Source organism: Typopeltis vanoorti, chromosome 5 (assembly GCF_054136105.1).
Source record: "Typopeltis vanoorti isolate ZY-2024b chromosome 5, IOZ_Tvanoo_1.0, whole genome shotgun sequence".
Taxonomy (NCBI): domain Eukaryota; kingdom Metazoa; phylum Arthropoda; class Arachnida; order Uropygi; family Thelyphonidae; genus Typopeltis; species Typopeltis vanoorti.
The window spans coordinates 145037995-145057525 of NC_143553.1; the positions used below are offsets into that span (position 1 = coordinate 145037995).

General features: G+C 34.5%; 1 protein-coding gene across 1 annotated transcript in view; it reads left to right on the forward strand.

The window, feature by feature from the left end:
• Window positions 1-19531, forward strand: part of LOC150106905 (transcription factor E2F3-like) — an 86433-nt gene that overhangs the window by 16543 nt on the left and 50359 nt on the right. The window contains exons 2-4 of the mRNA XM_090393367.1: window positions 4629-4746; window positions 10219-10310; window positions 15768-15892. Of these exons, the coding sequence (XP_090249493.1) occupies window positions 4629-4746; window positions 10219-10310; window positions 15768-15892 (335 nt within the window). The remainder of the gene's footprint in view (window positions 1-4628; window positions 4747-10218; window positions 10311-15767; window positions 15893-19531) is intronic.

Genomic DNA, 19531 nt, shown 5'->3' on the forward strand with positions numbered 1-19531 from the left:
AGTGGTAAGTTGTTCAATTCTTACTGTTTTGACTGAAAAATATTTGAAAGAGTTTTTGTTAGTTTGCCTTAGAGTTGATGAGCATGTCCTTTAGTTGTGCTTATTCCCCTTATAACCACCATTGATTCTGTTTCTTCCTGCAAACAGAAAAACTAATCATTTGTACAAGGTATTCAGTTCCTCCATATTTCAACATTTATTTAAAGAATACTAAGGCCCTTAATCATGCAAATCTCAATTGGAGTAAGGTAACTGTAAAGGTAACTAAAATAACATCAGACTGTTGTTTTAGCCATTCCTAACACATCTAAAACTTGGAAGGATGGATCTATTTCCATGGGAACAAAATTGAGGATTTTGGATGTAGTTGTTTTTCCAACAGCGACTTATGGATGCGAGACTTGGAACCTAAAGAAGTCAGATAAGAAAAGGATAGCTACTTTTGAGATGTGTTACAGAAGTCTGTTGAGGATATCATATACTTGAAAGGCATACAAATGAATAGGTGTTAGAAAAGATCAGTAGAATTTTAAGGCTTCTTAAGGATATTGATAGAAGAAAGTTAAAATATTTTGGACATGTTGAAAGGATGGAAAGAGGACTTCTCAGAACAATGATAGAAGGTAAAGTTCCTGGAAAAAGAGGAAGGGGTAGACCGTCAATGAGATGGATGGATGGTGTGTGTGGTGGAGTAACTGATCTTCAGAGAGTTGAAGCCTCCAGAAAGGCATACAACAAGACTAATGGCAAAAACTTGTGTGGCACATCACTGAGCATCGGAGTGACCATATGATATCTATGGATGTCCAATGAATACATGATTCTTATTATTAAAGTGTACTTATGTTTATTTAGCATACTCTCTTGAATAAGGAGAAAGGCCATGAACACATTTTTTTATATTCTTTATTAAAGCATCAGATGTATATATTATTATAATAGCAACATAACACAACAATTCAGGTATTTTTGTGAAGGAAAAGACTGTTCCCTATTGCCCACTGATTGTGAAATGTGCCTACTGAGATTTATTTATTTTCAACCTATAGTTGGACATAATTAAAAGTAGTGCATAATCCTGCTCAGGAGTATATCAGATACACTCCTGAAGATATATATATTCCAGAAAATTATGTTGATAATATAAATATTTTGGTGTTGAAAATGGCTATTTCTGGATTTTTCAGACATTCTTGTATCAAGTTGAAGAGTTTGGCTTGTCATTATCAAGTAATGAAACTGTTTTTCACACAAAAATTCATTTTATCATCAAACTTCATTATCATGTTGAACTTAACCTTTCATAGAATGAAAAACTCTTCTATATTCTACAAGAGAATCTCCCTGGAAGCTATATAAGGAGGATGTGTGTAATTAGTATGTGGAGCAGGTGCTATAGAGTAGTTAACTCAGAGTGTAGTAAGTGCGGAAGCAGTGACTCAGTTTGATGAGCTTTTACGTAACATGACAGGTATCTCTTGTGATGAGTCTTTTGACTCCATGGAGGTCCTAATGTTAATAATAATTACCATAAAAAAAAAAAAAGCCAGTTATCTAAACCATTTGTGTAAGACCTAGGAGTCATAATTCCATGCATTATGATGCATACTTAATCCATACTCTAAGAAGCAACCTCACACCATTACACTACCATGCCTTCATCTAGCATTTTATGTCAGAGTATGGATGAAAAACACTTTGCAGGAAAAGTGCTTTTCATCCAGCCACTCTGTTTTGTCTTTTAGCATAATGGTACAAGGTGGGATCTTTGTAATTTCACCTCTTCTTTTCATGCTGTTGATTGCTTTTCAGACTTGCTCTGACCAATAGCCAATGAAATATCAGAAACTAAGTTAATAAATGTTATTTTCTTTTCTCTCTTAAAAATAAGATGTCCTGTGAACACACAAGCCTTTCACGCATTTGAAATAAACCTTTGCTGGAATGAAGGCTTTCATACCTCATTCCACCTAAAAATCCCTCTTTGCCACTGATCCTTGGAATCTCTAAACAAGTTCAAAGTCAGCTCAAAAAATTCATCGCATCACAAATGGCTTCATACAAAATTTCGGCTTCCATCTTAGCCTGTATTGCAGCTAGCAACGTTGCAAAAAAAACACCAAATAATCCAAATTCCACTTTGAAAAATGCAAATGTAGAAACTTGCCTTCTGCATAAACACTAGATTAGTCTCTAAGTCCCTTGCCTAGATTATTGGGCACAACTTCTGCTCCATGTTTTCATTCTCTTTCACTGCCAGAAAGTCATCGTTGTCTTTACATATTACAGTGGTGTCACCTAGAAGTGAAAGAGATGACATCTTCCTTTTTAACATCTTTTGTCTTCAAGGTTAGTTGTTTCAACAGTTTAATGCATGCCTCCTCAAGACTTATCAGAAAGATGTCAGAAGAATGTTGAATAGCTTAGATAAGAAGATATTCCTTTACTTCAGTTCCACAGCATAATAGTCAACCTGTATTTGGCCCATCTTGAAAGAGTGAAATTAGTCAACCTAAACTATTTACCAATTGCTTGCCCTCACCTTACTTCCTTTGCAAATAATGGAGAAGTTCATCAACAGCCAACTTTACCACCTGGGGAAGAAGTTCACTATTTATGACCTTCTTCACCTCACTCCGTCATTAAACTAGTGACCACTAATATAGATCAATCCTCTCACTCTTGATCCACAGTTGTATGAAGACACTTGTAGTCGCCCTTGATATTTTCAGAGTACTTGATTGAATATGATATAGAGGCCTACTCTACTCAACTGTCATCTTATGGTCTGTCTTCTACCATTTTGCAAATGAGTCACCAGTTTCTTTTCTGGGCAAGTTGGATTGTTTCCTCTTTCAGAATTTCCCCATCAGTGCAAGAGTATCCCAGGACTTTGTACTTTAACCCATGCTCTTCCTATTATGAATAAATGATCTTCTCTCACTAACTTCAAATCTCATTCATAGTTCTGTTGATGGCAGCACTTCCCTTCCTCTTCTCCATGTAACAAATCTTGTAGTGCACAAATGATTCCAAGCACTTTAAGATCTTTCACAACACTGATCTCCTTGCAAGGCACAAGGATTAACCTTGTTAAATTCATTGTTATCTAAACACAGTCCTGTCTTTTTCATAAGAAAGATTATATTTATCTCTCACATTTTGATGGTATCCAGATCTCCATTATATCACATTTCTTTTATTGAGCCAACTTGCAACTCTAGCCTTTCCTAGAATAAGCACACCACATCTGTAGTCTGCCTCCTCTGCTTCCAAAAACTGTCTCGTTTTCTTCTCTCATCATTTCTTAACTATACAATTTCTGCATAAATCCTAAATCCATTCTACTTTAGATATTTCATGTTCATGTATTTCTTCTGGTACACCAAAAATCTCCCCAAAATACTTTATTTTATTATGAAGAGAATAATATGGTTTTACAGATGATCTTTTCATATATGTTTTGTTTCTGCTATATATATACAGGGTGTTCGGGATAACTTTGACATATTTATAATTAATTATATTTTTCCGTAAGTTACATGTATTAACACACACTTCTCTTCATTTAAAAGTTTGGACCCTTCTTCATTCATATACAAGATGTCAGAAAGGATGGATAGCTGGAACCCACCTGAATCATGGAAGAGAATAACTTGTATCATGATGATTTGTGCCCGCCATCAAAATAAGGATATTACGACTGCTGCCCAATGCTCCCTGAATACAGTAAAAACAATCAGGCATGAACTAGAGACTTGCAATGGTGACTACGAGGATGTAGCAAGAAGAAAGATCCCTAGCAGACGATCTGATTGCGTTCGTACAGCAGAATTCCTCGCAAATCTGCAGGAACAAGTGTTGAAGAACCCTGGCATTGGAATTCGGGCTTTGTTCGTGGAGTTGCTAACTGTAGTCAAGCCCTGGATAACAAGGGTAGCCAATGGTAGGCCGTATGTATGGCAGCAGGATTCGGCCCCTTGCCACACCTCTGGGAAAAGTCAAAAATGGTTGTCTGAAAATTTCTACGACTTCACCAGTCCAAATGTTTGGCCTCCAAACTCCCCAGACCTTAACCCCATGGATTATTTTGTATGGGGCGCAGTTGAAAAAGACACCAATCGCACTTCCAGTAATACAAAAGCCCAGTTAATGGATAAAATTAAAACAGTTTTTGCGGCCCTTCCCAGGGAGACTGTAGCATCAGCTTGTTCGAGGTTCCGAAGCAGAATTGAAGCTGTGATCGATGCTAATGGTGGTTATTTTGAGTACATCTTGTTGATAGTATTGTAATTAACTCTGCCTGTAATGTTTTTTGTCAATTCATTAAATTTAATAGATACAAAGAAGATTTTCTTTTTCCTTACGAAACTGTCAAATTTATCCCGAACACCCTGTATATATATATATATATATCCTCTAAAAGTATTTTCATGGATACTGTGCTGAACTGGCTATCTCTATTCCTCCACTTTCCCTGAGCCTGTACACACATAACTATTGGTTTGAAGATAGTGAATGTTTATTCACTATATAAGAACTTCACTAATATATGTTGTATATAAGAAATGCTGCTTTTAAATTACATAGTTAATTATAAAAATCTAAACAGAAATAAATTTCTATAGGTTAAAAGAAGGTTGAATTTGGAAACTGCTGACATTAGTACTACCAGAGATGTATTTCGTACACCTAGACTTAAGCGTGGCAGAACAATATCTGTCTCATCTAATGCTAGTCCAAAAAGTAAGTAAATACATTAAAAAAAATAATAATAAATAAATAAAATATATAAAATGAATAATAATAGGAAAAAAAAAAAAAAAGCCCAGCCATGGTACTAATGTATTATAGGTTTATAATCTTTTGTGGGTTGGAGTCGCAAAATATATAGTTGGTCCTCAGTTTATGATGCTGTCCTATTAACATGTTCATTGAATGCCATTTCACTCCTGCAACCCATGGACTATGGTATTATTGTTGCCTTCAGGGCAGTTTATTTAAGAAAGACTATTGCTGTTACTGAGGGTGAGAAAACCCTTAAACTTTTAGAAGGAATATATCTTGCATTGTATAAAGATTGTAGATGCAGCATGGAGTGAAGTGTGTGAATAGAGTTTGGAAGAAGCTGCTGGAAATAGATGATCATACATTCACAGCAGGATTCAGCAAAGCCTTACAAGAGATTGGTGACAAGATAGTTCTGCTTGCTAAAGAGTTGGAGGCTGACAGTGAAGATGTAGAACAGCTGTGAAAGAATAGCTCTCAAATGAAGACCTTATGTACCAGAACATGGAAAGTTGCAGAAGAGAGAGAAAAAAGCAGAACAAAAAGCCAAGTCCATAAAACGTTTACAGTGAAAAAATTGGCAGAGGGGCATTTTCCTCTAATAATAAGTAATTTGGTTGGAAGAAATTTAGCAAAGTAGACAGAAAATGATGTTTGCTACAATTGCTTCTACAGAGAAATTTATGCAGAAAAGAAAAGTGGGCAATGGGCAATTTTTTAAAGAAGCCTGCTGCTTTTGTCACCTTGCTCTTTGAATGAAGACCTTGTACAAGTTATGCATCTGGCGAACCATCCTCAGAAAGCTTTGAACTGATTATTGTAATGGGCACACAGAAGTACTGTATATTCATGTTTCTTTACTGTACAGTATGTATAGTAACAGAGTAAAATTAGTTTTAAAAAAATAACAACAGACCTACACATCTTAGCATTCAGGCATGTTAATTGTCAACATATCGTTATGGTTTATATAGGGATTTTCCAGCTTACAACCTTTTCAACTTATTTCTTCTACTCTTATTACAGTAGTGGAGAGTAGATGGATATTAAATATGGTAGTGGTGATTCAGTGGAGATCATATTCATTTACAACTTTAGGTTTCTATTTACTTATTTGATTTTTCTATTAAAATTTCAAGTTTTGTTTGTATTAAAAATGCTTATCATTCATCTGAATTAATCTATAATTCTTCCAATATTTATTAATAAATAAAAAATAAAACATGAGTAGTAAGCATCTTTCTACTACTTATAGTTTATTTAGAACTTAACATCTCTATTGTTTATTTTTTTTCTCAGTTTTTTTTTTTATCCTATATGATGATGATTTAACCATTCAGTATGTCCAACTCTTGGTGAACTTGTAGGCAAGTGTTCTCTGTGCTGTCCTGTCAAGCATTGCTTCTTTCAGTTGTTGGATGTTCATGTTTGTATCCACTTGAATGGTATTGAGCCAGCATATTCTTTGTTGGCCCATTTTCTGGTTCCACTGACCATTCTCAACATTACAGACTTCTCTAGCGAGTTGGCATGCATGGCGTGGCCATGTAAACACTTATCCTACATATTTCCTAAAAATTACAACCTCATTATTTTCAGTGCATTGTCATAAGTTTTTATAATACCATTATATTATTAGTTCTGTGATCATTAGTTCTTTTTACCTCATTATTCATTCTTGCTTTCTCTGTGTGGAACAGACTTTTTCTTTTAATCTTCCAGAAACTGCAAGAGAAAATTCTTGGCATCTTACATCCACTTAAAATAAATGCCAAAAAATTTCTTTTGTTTGTCTAACCTCTGGGTCACTCATAGTACTAATACTAGTGCTATAGGTTTTTCCGTCTTCTTGGGTTTGAGTGTTGTGTGTAACAAACATTGAGACATAATGGAAGGTCTCATTTTGCAATTGTTTCTCTGTATGGTCAAGGTATTGCATAGAAATATTTTTAGTTGTGAAAGAGTACCGTTTCAGTTTCTTTTTAAGGAACACTTTTGTTCATGGTGGTTGTGCAAATAGTGCATCTGTCGGTGTGGCACAGTCATTTGTTGCGAATTGCAGTGTGTATTGTTGATTTGATAGTTAAAGTTGACATCCTTATCACATTTACATTTAATAAATTACAGCGTTTATTTTCATCATAGTTTTTACCTTGCAAACAAGAGGTTGTTGAGCCTATATCACATTAGAACTGTGTGGGTAAGTGGTTTGGAAAAGAGAGAGAGGGGAGGGGCCTATTAATGTTTTTGTTAAAGTTGGAGAACACTATGTCAGAAAGGCCATTCTGGAGGATAGAAGAGTAGAGCAAAATGAAACAGGATGAGAAGTTGTTGGCTCAGTAGGTTTAAAGATGGGAATAGATATTGAGAAGCAGTTATTGCTAGTGTTTTTACTGGCTTAAGAGCAACTAGTGGAATGATGGAAGCCAGGAAAGACTAGAATAGCGCCCATTTAATATACCTAGAATAGCAATTCACTACACTAAAATAATACCCATGTAAATTAGAAAAGTTATAAGGCAAAATGAGAACGAGAGAGTGGTTGGAGAAAGTTTGCAAGAGACAAAGAGGGGGTGAATCATTAATTAATTGGATTGCTCTCTTCAGATGGCATTAAAAATTTTTAGAAATGGCTTCCAATTTCTGGTGCCTCCAACAGAAAATGGAAGGTCACTAGAATAGCAGTTCATTAAAATAGCATCCACATAAATACGTGGATGCTATTCCTAACTATTCATAAGGAATCCCTAACGTGGATTCCTAACTATACACTATTTAACTTCTTTTGACCCAAAGGTGACGTTTGTGCATATATCTGCTCTGACATACCCTGCCATAGAGCACCTAACCTAGAATTGCCCAACTTCGACCTTCTTTGGCTGAAGATATCCCTCTCCTAATTCAGTCAAATTCATCTGCTGTTTCTATTGCTCTCCTAATACCACCAATCACTCTGAGCTCTTTCATTTCCTCTCCTTAAAAGTTGATTTTCTCCAGTCCCACTCTCCTAATAGCAAAATATCCTCCTGGATGATTTTAACTTCCATAACACTAATTGGCTTTCCTCTTCTAGTTATACAGTTATATCTAATTATACATCCTGCAAGCAGAGATGCTGAAACATTTGCCATCACTAATGACCTTAGACAAATTGTTCAAAAACCAACCAGAATACCAGATAACCCAAACCACTCCCCAAATACCCTATATTTCTTCCTTACTAATGACCCCTCCAAATATGCAGTGAATGTAGTGAGCCCCCCTGGGTAATTCTGACCACAATCTAGTACTCATCTCCCCCCTTCCCCATGCAACAATGCTTACATAGTCACTCCCACACAAGAGTAGTTTGGCATTATAACAGTGCCAAATGGGAGAGTCTCTGAGACTACTGTGCTTCATTCCCATGGTTGGACTATTGTTTCTGGTCTTCCAGTCCAAACATATGCACTGAATGTATCACCAAAGTAATCCTCACTGGCATGAAAACATACATTCCCCACACTACTCAGAACTGCCATCCCCCTAACTAAACCCTGGTTCTCCAAAAGATGTGCAAAGGCTGTACAAATGAAAAATCAGGCATACCACAGCTGCTCAAATCAAGAACCTCATCCTCCTTCAATGCTTATACTGAAACCCGAAACAGATGCAAGAAAATTATCAATGCTTCTAAAACAATTTGAACAGGCAGCACACTTGCAGCCTGTCCAAATGGCAGCCATGCCTTTTGGTCTCTTGCCAAGGCAATTGACTGTAACTTTTGCCCTACACTATTCCCACCTCTATCATACCCAGATGGCTCAATTGCAACATCACCCATAGAAAAATCTAATTTCCTGGCTTCACACTTTGCCTCCAATGCACACATAACTGACAATGACAAATGTCTTCCAGTCATTCCAGCTGCCCAAAAAAACCTTCTTGCCCATACCAGAAATCAACTAACTCAGTAACAGGTCAAGAAATGCTTATAATAAGTAGCACAGAGGATGCAAGCACCACTTCCACTGAGCTGCACTCAGATATACAATTTCTCTTTATCTTTCAACAAGATGAGGTTTAACTCTGCTATAGATACATATTCTCCATTGCTTTCTAGTCACTGCCACTTTGTAAAGGCAATAGATATTAATGCCTGAAATGTATCAAAAGTAAAGTAATGCCTGTAATGAGAGAACCTGGTCACCTGTATATTGAAGCCATATATACAATATGTTTATGGCAAGAGATATTAGAGGGTAAAGATTATTCCAGACGAGAACTGACATCATATAGATATAAGCAGGGATATATATCCTATTCATGTGAGGTTGACTACCATGATGTAACTCGCGGTTAACTATGTGCGTAATGACAAGTGGTGAGGACCCTATCTCTTCCATATATTGTCCTAAGTATTCATGGCTGTAGATCCATATGTGTTCATGGGGCCAGTTTGCCTGTTCTGAGGGATGAGAAACCAGAGTGTCTGGGTGAAAAAAAATACCCTCTACCTCTGTATGAGACTAGCTAACTCACCTTTAGTCAGAAGAGACCGGGTAAAGGTTTTTCACGTTGTAGATGGGAATCAAATCCAGATCTTTCCAACCAGAGGGCTCAGTCTATACAAATAGAGCTACGGAGGCTCTCTATCTATCTATCTATATATATATATATATATATATATATATATATATATTAGTGAAAAATAAAATAGGTTTTGTTAACATTAAAATTGAATAGATTATTTATTCTTAGTCTCTAGAAGAATTGACTGGAGATCGGCACCACTCCAGAAGTGTGGATCTCCTGTTTTAATAGCTTAAAATGGTATTAATAATTAAAATGTTGTGGTACTTATAATTGAAGATTTTTTGGTTAGTGTTATTTAGGATTTATTAAAAAAAGATAGGTGTCTGTAGTGTAGTGTAGCATGATGTAATGTACAGTTGACTTTCACTTAAAGCAAACTTGTTAGGAATAGTTTGTTATAGCAAATAATTTGCTGTAGTTAATTTTTTTAGCATAATATTATACCTATGGAGCTTTATCGGAATTTTCAGTAGTTTGTTATAGTTGTGCGTTTACTATCCTAAGAATCAGATGTATATCATATCATTTGAATATTACTGATCTAAAGAAGAAAAGCAAACTGAAGTACTCTAGCATTTTTTGTTTATTCAAATAGTTAGATTCATAGGCAAGTATTTTAATATATATATATATATATACAAGTGTGTGTGTAATTTAGTATTATCACTATTTTTTTTGCAAATAGTGCAAAATCAAGATAGGATAATGGGAACATTATCCTGTCCATCTGTTGAGTTAAGCTTTGTTATTTTGGTTATCCATATTTCTTCATTCAAGCATTTTTGTATATACTCATTCTCTAATTTCAGGATTTCATGACCAATGTAAACATAAATTTATGATTCTTCTTTCTAGTTAAATCTCCTTTGGAACGGACCCGCTATGATACCTCCTTAGGACTTTTAACAAAGAAATTTGTACACCTGTTGACCAGTGCTCCAGATGGGGTAAGTATTTTTGTATATGTAAACACACTAATTAAATGTTACATTTAAGAAGTATTCCAATTGATGCTATTATAAAATGAATTTTGGAGAACAAAAACAAGTCATACAAGTCTGGCAAATGTGGTAGCTACTGCTTTTGTTGCCATGTGCCATATAACTAAATCAGTTGAGATACATGAACAGATGTTCTTTGGAACATTGTTTTCCTGGGTTTTTACATCTGCCTCAAGTAGATCTCTGAAAACCTTAGTGCAAAATTTGATATTGACTATTTGTCCACAGAACTGACCATATCCATAATGCACAACATATTCAATAAATAAATAAATAATGGTTGTGTGATTTTGGTTTTGCTGCACTTTTTGTAGAGAAGAATTTCTCCATCCTGACGGTTTTAGGATTGTATTGCAGTGCTTTTTACAAAGTTCTTGTAATATGGAGCACACACACAAATCAGATGCTGTGAACAAATGATGCATCATAGTCGAAAACTGTTGTCCTTGCCTTAGTAGAATGACAGTGAATACAGACTATAAGAATCAATTTTTTTCAGACATGTAGAGTATGTCCTGCATTATGATAAACTTCTAACCTGCATACTTTTTTTGAACAGCTGTTGCATATAATAAAATCTTGTTATTCATCATTTTGAAGTAACTCAGCATGCAACGGATTTTGCAGTTTCTAGTATAGGTATCCCTGAGTTCCATAATTATGAGAACATTACTACACAGGCACCTCTGTGGAGTTGGAAGACTCATCATGAGCAGTTGATGCTAACCACAATTGACACAGTGAGTATCATACCTCTCCTTAAATTTGTGCATGCACTCATAAGTGCTCTAGCAAACCATTCCCCTCATTTTACCACTCTTCAAGCAAAAAATCTAGTTTTATGTTACATACTTGCTAACTACAATTTTACACAACTTTCAGATTATCTATGCTCTTCCATGCTGTCATTTATTGAAAGATATCCTTTATGTATATTTTACGAAATCCTGTTTAGTAACTTGTACACTTCTATCATATCCTCTCTTTTCCACTTATTGGCTAAATTTTGTTAACCTGCAAAAGTTAGAGAACTACAAACCATCACCATTTTTGCTGCTTACTCCTGAATACTTTCCACCACTTTCATATTCCTAAGTAACTCAGGTGATCAAATCTGTGCACAGTAATCTAGACTATTGTGCACAGATAAAGAGGGATAATAACTTATTCCTGGTCAGTGAAATCCTGTTTAGTAACTTGTACACTTCTATCATATCCTCTCTTTTCCACTTATTGGCTAAATTTTGTTAACCTGCAAAAGTTAGAGAACTACAAACCATCACCATTTTTGCTGCTTACTCCTGAATACTTTCCACCACTTTCATATTCCTAAGTAACTCAGGTGATCAAATCTGTGCACAGTAATCTAGACTATTGTGCACAGATAAAGAGGGATAATAACTTATTCCTGGTCAGTGTGCGTTGTAATATCTAAATGATGCTTTTATCTACTTTGCCCACTTTTGTGCTGTTTCTAACTTTGGTTCTCTGTCCATCTTACTTCTTCTAAATCCCTAGCTTCATCCATTTCTTACAGACTATTGTAATATGCAGCTTTCAGCTTTTTATCCCAAAGTCAATAACTCTGACACAATGAATTGGTAGTCATTATTCTTTGTTCCAAACTACCAGACTATTTAGATCATCTTGCAGGATGTATCACCTTTTATTAACTATTGCTCTACCTAGTTTAGCATAATCATCAGCAAAAACTGGCTGTCCCCCCCCCCTCAAATTATTTCCAATATCATTAATGTTCAAATCGAACACAACAACCTAAATAAAGAGTTCTGTTGTAATCTACCTAGTCATCTGCCTTTTCTATGATTCAATTCCACCATACTACTTTCTGATTCTTTTGACATGCAATCCTCTTATCCATGTCACCAGCTTTGTGTCCAATCCCATTTGTTCCAACTTGCATAATTGAGTTCTTCACATTGTCTTGTTAAATGCCTTTGCAAAGTTTAACAACATCATGGTGTGGCCATTTTCCTTAACCAGCTTAGTTCTTACTTTGCAGAACGTAAGTAAATTATTAAGACAATATCTCCTTTTATTAAATGATGCTTGTTCCCATAACATATCTTATTCTTATCCATCCATTGCTGAATTATGTCATTAAGCAACTTTTCCAGTATCTTTTTTAGCTATACTAATTGGTCTGCAATAGTTACATCTGTCTTGGAATCACCTACGTGACAGGTTCTTGCTCTTATTCCATTTCATTCCTTTGGGAATACTCCCAGTCATGAGACTTAAATTAAATGGCCTGGTTCGGGATTCTGCCATTTTTCTTGTGCTTTCTTTAAAACATGGACTACTATCTCAACCAATCCTATGGCTTTATTTGTTTAAAAAACTAAATATAAAATTTTATTTTGCATTCATCATGATTTAGATTGTCCTTTTTGCCTATGTTTGTACTACTTGTGAACCTGCTGATCACCTTTTCATCTGTTTCATGGTGCTGTTTATATATTTAACATGTGGATGATTTATTCTTCTGATTCTAGGTAGGCAATCTAATCTTTTCATTAAATACTCCCTTGACTATTTCCTGTACACTATAGGCATCCTTTCCTTTCCCTTGTCTTTCTCATGCTGTGGCACTGCACCAAATTGCTTCCTGAATTTCTTGTAATCACCAGTTTTTAGGTCCACAAAGCTAAATTAAGAAAAATAACTTCCTTTGAAAGCAAAGTGTGATTACCTTGGTTTTAGGCAAATATGCTTTCACCAAATCCAGGACTCTTAAATTCTGGTTACTTTCCATCACATGCCTTTTTAGGTTATTCTCTCTTCTAATTGCTACATAATTCCATTCTTTCCTCCTTTCAGTCTGTATTATTATAGTTTGAAGCCCTCTTTCTTAATGATTACTTGCCCTTAGCTCATTTACCAGTGCATGTTATTTTCAGTTTCTTTTGTTTCCCTGGTCTATCAGCAGCTAACATATTTGGTTTTTCTTCTTCCTCCTTTCACGAATCATGGCCAGGTGGCCTGTTTTGGTCTTGGCCCAGCATTTTATTGGTCTGCTTTTTTTTTCTTTTTCTTTTTTTTTTTGACACTTTGGTATCCTATCATATGCCATTTGTTCCAAATGCTCTTTTGATTTGGTTCTGTATTTTTTTCCATTATTCATGTAGTTCTTTCACTATATCTTAATTTCTCTTTTTATCAAGTCTCGTATAACCTGTTGTTCTTCATATTTCATTTCTGCTATGATAATTTTTCTCTTATTGTCTATGCTTTCCTTTCATATAATAATGTTAGTTTTGATAAAATATTATACATTCTTAGTCTGCATTTTTTGGTAACTATTACTGGCCTTAATGTTTTGTTTATTATCCTATTTACTTTGGAGAATTTGGATAATTAAAATTGTTGACTTGTTCAATCACTTTGTCTATTTTAGTTCAGATGGGCATTTTTCCTTTGAATACCATAGTTTTAGTTTTTTTTTCTTGAGAGAGCGACATATTGTTTTATTATTAAATTCAGTTTATGTATGACTTTTTGTAGATTGTCCTCGGTTGTTTCAAATATTACTTGGTCATCTGTTAAATTTGTTTAGTTTTTAAATCTGATGCTGATTCCAAAAAAAAAGTGTCATGTTTATTTGCTATGTTGAAGCATAGTAGTCTTTTCCATTATATGATACCATATTGTTTGAGGGGGATGAGTATAAGAAAGTTTGTGAATTAGCTACCGATGTCCTTTCTTTGTGCTTGAGCCCTATGGCCAACATGTTTCTCACTAACAACTATGAACAAGTAAATGTTTTGGCTATTTAGGCACAATTTTAGTGAAAATGGCAAACTAATATGAAAAGAGTCACTAGAATAAGGAAAGCTTATATGGTAGGGAACTAGTTGAATAAATTTGTATGGGAATAAGAGAGCAATTAGAAAATATGCTAAGCTCTTAGTATACAAGACTGCGATTAAACCAATTTTTGATCTGAGAGTTGGAAAATAGTTGCTCAAAGACTAGAGACCACAGATAGGAGAGGTGTGAGAGAAAAAAAAAGAGAAGTTTAATATGATTTAACCACTTTTTCCATCTGTTAAAAAATTATTAGAATGGAACTTGACATTGTTGGTATTCAAGAATGCATGAGCTGAGCTAATCTAAGGAGGCATGGTAACTCGAAGAGAAAAAGTTAGCAAAAATTAGCATATGAAATATTATAAATATTACAGGTTTGATGCCAGAATAGAAGGAAAACACTCCATAAGAAGATGAAGATTTAATGGATTGATGCAGTTAATAGTAATATTGGCTATTTGCCAGGTTTTCTGTATTGAAAACTTGACAGATAAACCAATTAATTTGAAGAAAATTGTCATTAGAATTTGGTAATAATGTAAGCTTAATTTTGTGGTACTATCATAGTATCCTTTACACTCCTTGAGTATGTATTGGGAATTAATGATATTGATTCATTGAAAAATTAATTTTTTTTTTGTGCCGGGGGGGGGGGATCCATACATGCTAATTTTTGCTAGCATTTGTATAAATTACATTAATCCAAAATTTGCATAAACATAAATATCAATTTTAAGATGGGTGGGGAATAGCTATATTATATATTTATTTTAGTAGTGATGTCAATCATGTTGATGGAGTAAAAACAGCACAAAGAAAGAATTTAGCACAGGTTTAAATGGTTTCAATATTTTGTTTCTGCCACAGACATGGGATACAATCTGAGAATTGTTATGACTCACACAAACAATCAGCAATGCAAAAAATAAGTAGAAGATATTATACTGTTTCTCAAATCATGAGCAATTTTTCACACAATCATATTTATTAAAATTTGTTTGGTTTTTAAATCTAATGCTGATTCCAAAAAAAAAAAGTGTCATGTTTATTTGCTATGTTGAAACATAGTAGTCTTTTCCATTATATGATACCATATTGTTTGAGGGGGATGAGTATAGGAAAGTTTGTGAATTAGCTACCGATGTCCTTTCTTTGTGCTTGAGCCCTATGGCCAAATGCAGAATGCATCATCAATGTATCTTAATAATATGAACGGTTCATGTTTTTCAAAATGTTCCACTTAGAAATTGGCTATCATAAATAACCATAAACAATAAATAAAAAATAATATCAGCACTACTAGCATCCACAAAGGGCATCCCTCTTCTATTTATTTTTGCATAAATAGAATTGTTTTCTGTGTATCATTACAATTCTCATATTGTATCTCTGCCGATGTCCCTTCTTTGTGCTGTTTTTCACTCCATTAAGCCTCAAGATGAGCTTCAACCAAGCTCATATTGAGGCTTAACTAAGCTTAAATACATTGTTAGTCATCTAGAAATACTAAAAAAATATGACATTTATCAGTTAATTGCATATAATTCTATATTTAATTTTTGTTAATTGTAGGTAGTGGATCTAAACAGAGCATCTGTGTTATTAAATGTACAGAAAAGGCGAATCTATGACATAACCAATGTCCTTGAAGGAATTGGATTAATAGAAAAAAAGTCAAAAAATAACATCCAGTGGAAGTAAGTGCATTACATTTTTTTTTTTCTGGAGTTTGTTTATTTATTTATTTTTAGTGTGAAGACAGATTCACCATGTTGACAAGGTTGCTTAAAAAATAGTATTTTTCTTCTCAAATTTTCATTGAAAGCTAAAAAATATTTTTCATTACATGAGTGAAAAAGAGTAAAAAAAAAAATGAGTTGATATGTAAAAATAAGTGCTGAAAAGATGAAGTGATCTCATTTTTACTGAGATATTGTAAGAGGTTGAGAATTACATTACACCTAAAATAATTTACATACTTTAAGCACATGATAATGAATTGCAATCACCATTTTAAGCATTTTGAAAATTGAAGCAATTTCAGTTAACATTTCATTATTTATAGAAGTAACAAAATATTAACTGAACTCATATGTTATATTTCACAACAAACTACTGCAGTAAGGACATAGAAATATATGTAAATCAATATATGCTCCCACCCACGAAAGGTTTTCGTAAATCTATAGTACATTTGTACTGTGGGTAAGATAAGAAATTTTTTCCCCTACTTTTATTGATATATTTTTTTTGGCATTTTTCAAAGTGTATTATATACATAATCTACACCAAATTTGGAATGGTTTTTGAACCATTTCAAGCCTCTAATAAGCAGAGCAGTGTGTGCCAAAATTCATCTCCCACCTAAAGAAAATCACAGACATCCATGTCCATGGTTGGAATTCAAACCCACAGCTTGTTGGTTGGAAAGTGAATATGCCAACCATTATATGGTTATAACGTATGACTACTCTTGGATTTGAGATATTTGTTGCAAGTTTTTGTGCTAAGTTGCATAGCATGTTATATGAAAAATTATCATTTTTTTCATCTCTATTTTACCCTAGCATAAACATAAAGTGATCACTATTTAGTCTTGAGCAAGATAAAATTGAATTTCATATTGAAAAGAATAACATGTAAGAAAGTTTTAAAGCGAATAAAAGTTGAGCAGCTCTCAGATTTGAACTGTAGACTAAAATACACAAAGAGTATTGAAGAAAAAATAAAAGAGTTTGAGAACAGGAATCAAACCTTGGAGATTCAGTGGCAAACTCTGAAGAAAACATTGATTCTGCCAGAGAGGCATGTGATGAGGTTGTCTGTAAGGATAAAAAAAAATCAGAACTCCCTGGTAGACACAGGAAGTTAAAGAGGCAGTGAAGGAAAAGAAGAAAGCATATCAAAAGTTCCTGTCAAATAAGTCAGCCTGCGCTCTTAGAGAATACAGAGACAAATGCAAGAATGCTAAACACTATGTAAAACTAGCTAAACAGAAGTTATGGGAAGACTTTGGCAAGAATATAGAAAATAAATATGAAGAAGGTGGCAAAATATTTTGGAGGTTGTTGAAGAAGCTTAGGAATGGAGGAAAGAGTGCTGTAAAAGGAGTTAGAGATGATAAAGGTGATATAAAAATGGGAGAAAAGGATATCCTTGACGTATGGAGTAATTACTTTGAAAAACTGCTAAATGAAACAAGCAGTGATGACAGCACAGTGGTAAAAAACACTGACCAGGCATGCAGTCAGGAATACATATCCATACTTGAAGTAGAAAAAGCCATTAAAGGCTTGAAATGTGGAAAGGTTGAATATCAGGAGTAGATGATATTCAACCAGAAATGCTGAAGTATGGTGGTATAAGAGTCTTACAGTGGCTGCACTGCATAGTTCGGAAAGCCTGGACAGAGGGACGAATTCCCGATGATTGGAGTAGAGCTCTCATAGTACCCATATATAAAAAGGGAAATAAAACTGCATGTGAGAATTACAGAGGTATTTCCCTACTGAGAGTTCCTGGCAAGATCTATACAAGTATACTTGAGAAACAGTTGAGAAGAATTGTGGAGGAAAAGCTTGGTGAAGAACAAGCTGGATTCAGGCCAAATAGAGGCTGTCAGGATCAGATCTTCACTTTATGACAAATAGTCGAGAAAGCATGGGAATATAACAAAGATCTGTATTTAAGGTTTTGTCGATTTGGAAAAGGCATATGACAAGGTGTCAAGAGAGAAGCTATTCAATGCGCTGCAGTTATATGGTGTCAATGGGGCATTATATCAAGCAATACTTAGTCTTTATTTGATTTGTAAGTCAGCAGTTAGAATTGAAGGAAGTACAGGAAGATGGTTTAATGTTAAATCTGGTGTGAGACAAGGATGTACATTATCTCCTCTGTTATTCATTATCTATATGGATCACATTATGAAGGAAAGTGGAATTAAACATGATATCAAAATTGGAGATGTTAATCAGCTCTTTGCTTTATGCGGATGATGTTATACTTCTAAATCCGCTACAAGTCTGCAAGATTCTCTGACTAAATTGAATAGCTGTTGTAATAGATATGGTATGAAGGTCAGCAATAAAAAGACAAAGACAATGAAAATAGGCAGAATCATTGTAAATGTCAACTGTGTTGTGAATGGGGAACCTGTGGAACAAGTAAAACATTTCAGCTATTTAGGCAAGATTTTTAGTGAAGATGGTAAGTTAAATATAGAAATAGACAACAGAATCAGCAAAGCTGGTATGGTGGGAAGTCAATTGAATAAATTCATATGGAATAACAGAGAAATTAGTCGGAACACTAAATTAGCTTTTTTTGAACACTGTATACAAGACAGTGTTCAAACCAGTTTTAACTTGTGGATCTGAGAGCTGGGTCAGAAGTAAAACACTTGACTAAAGACTAGAGACCGCAGATATGAGAGTCCTGAGAAAGATTAGAGGCGTGAACAGATGGCATCAATGGCAATATCATATTAAAAACGAGGATATTAGGAAAGAACTTGACATTGTCAGCATCCAGGATTGCGTTAGCAGAACTAATCTCAGGTGGTATGACTTAAACAGAATGGGCGAGGAAAGATTAGCAAAACAAGTGTTCTCTGCCAGGTTGGCAGCAAAACGACTCAGAGGAAGACCAAGATATAGGTGGATTGATGCGGTACAAAGTGCCTTAGACGATAGAAATATAAGATCTGATAATGTTGGAGTCTTGACAAGTAACAGACTGGTTTGGAGGAAAATTGTAGATAGGAAATTAATAATGATGTAATTTTTTTTCATGTAGTACTATCATATCCTGCATCATATTCCTAACATGTATCCTTTGAGGGTACATGGCAGGAATTTGATGATGATAAACATAAAGTTTGTAATGAGATATGTTCATGACTAGCTACTTTTATGATTAGAGCAGCTATTTTGCTATGAGTCCCTCTAAGTATCCCATAATGCTGAACACACCTCTTAAGGAGTGTGCATTGTTTTATGTTTTGCTTTAATTTGTGTAAAATATATATTGTTTCATTTAAGTTTATGGAGAAAACCTACTGTTCTGAGTAGGTTTGTAATGGCATCATATTTACTCATTCAGGTGGATGGTGATGTTATGATGAATGTTGAAACAGACAGCCACTCATCCCAACAGTGATATTATCTGTTGTGGAGGGGACAATGAAGAAGATCAGTGTTTTAAGCAATCACGTCATGATGTATTTATAATGGCATCCTTCAATACCATAGTCTTCTTGTTAATTATATTGATGAAATATGCATTTCACTACATCTATATTCTAATTTTAATATCATGCAGGCATTGCATCCTTG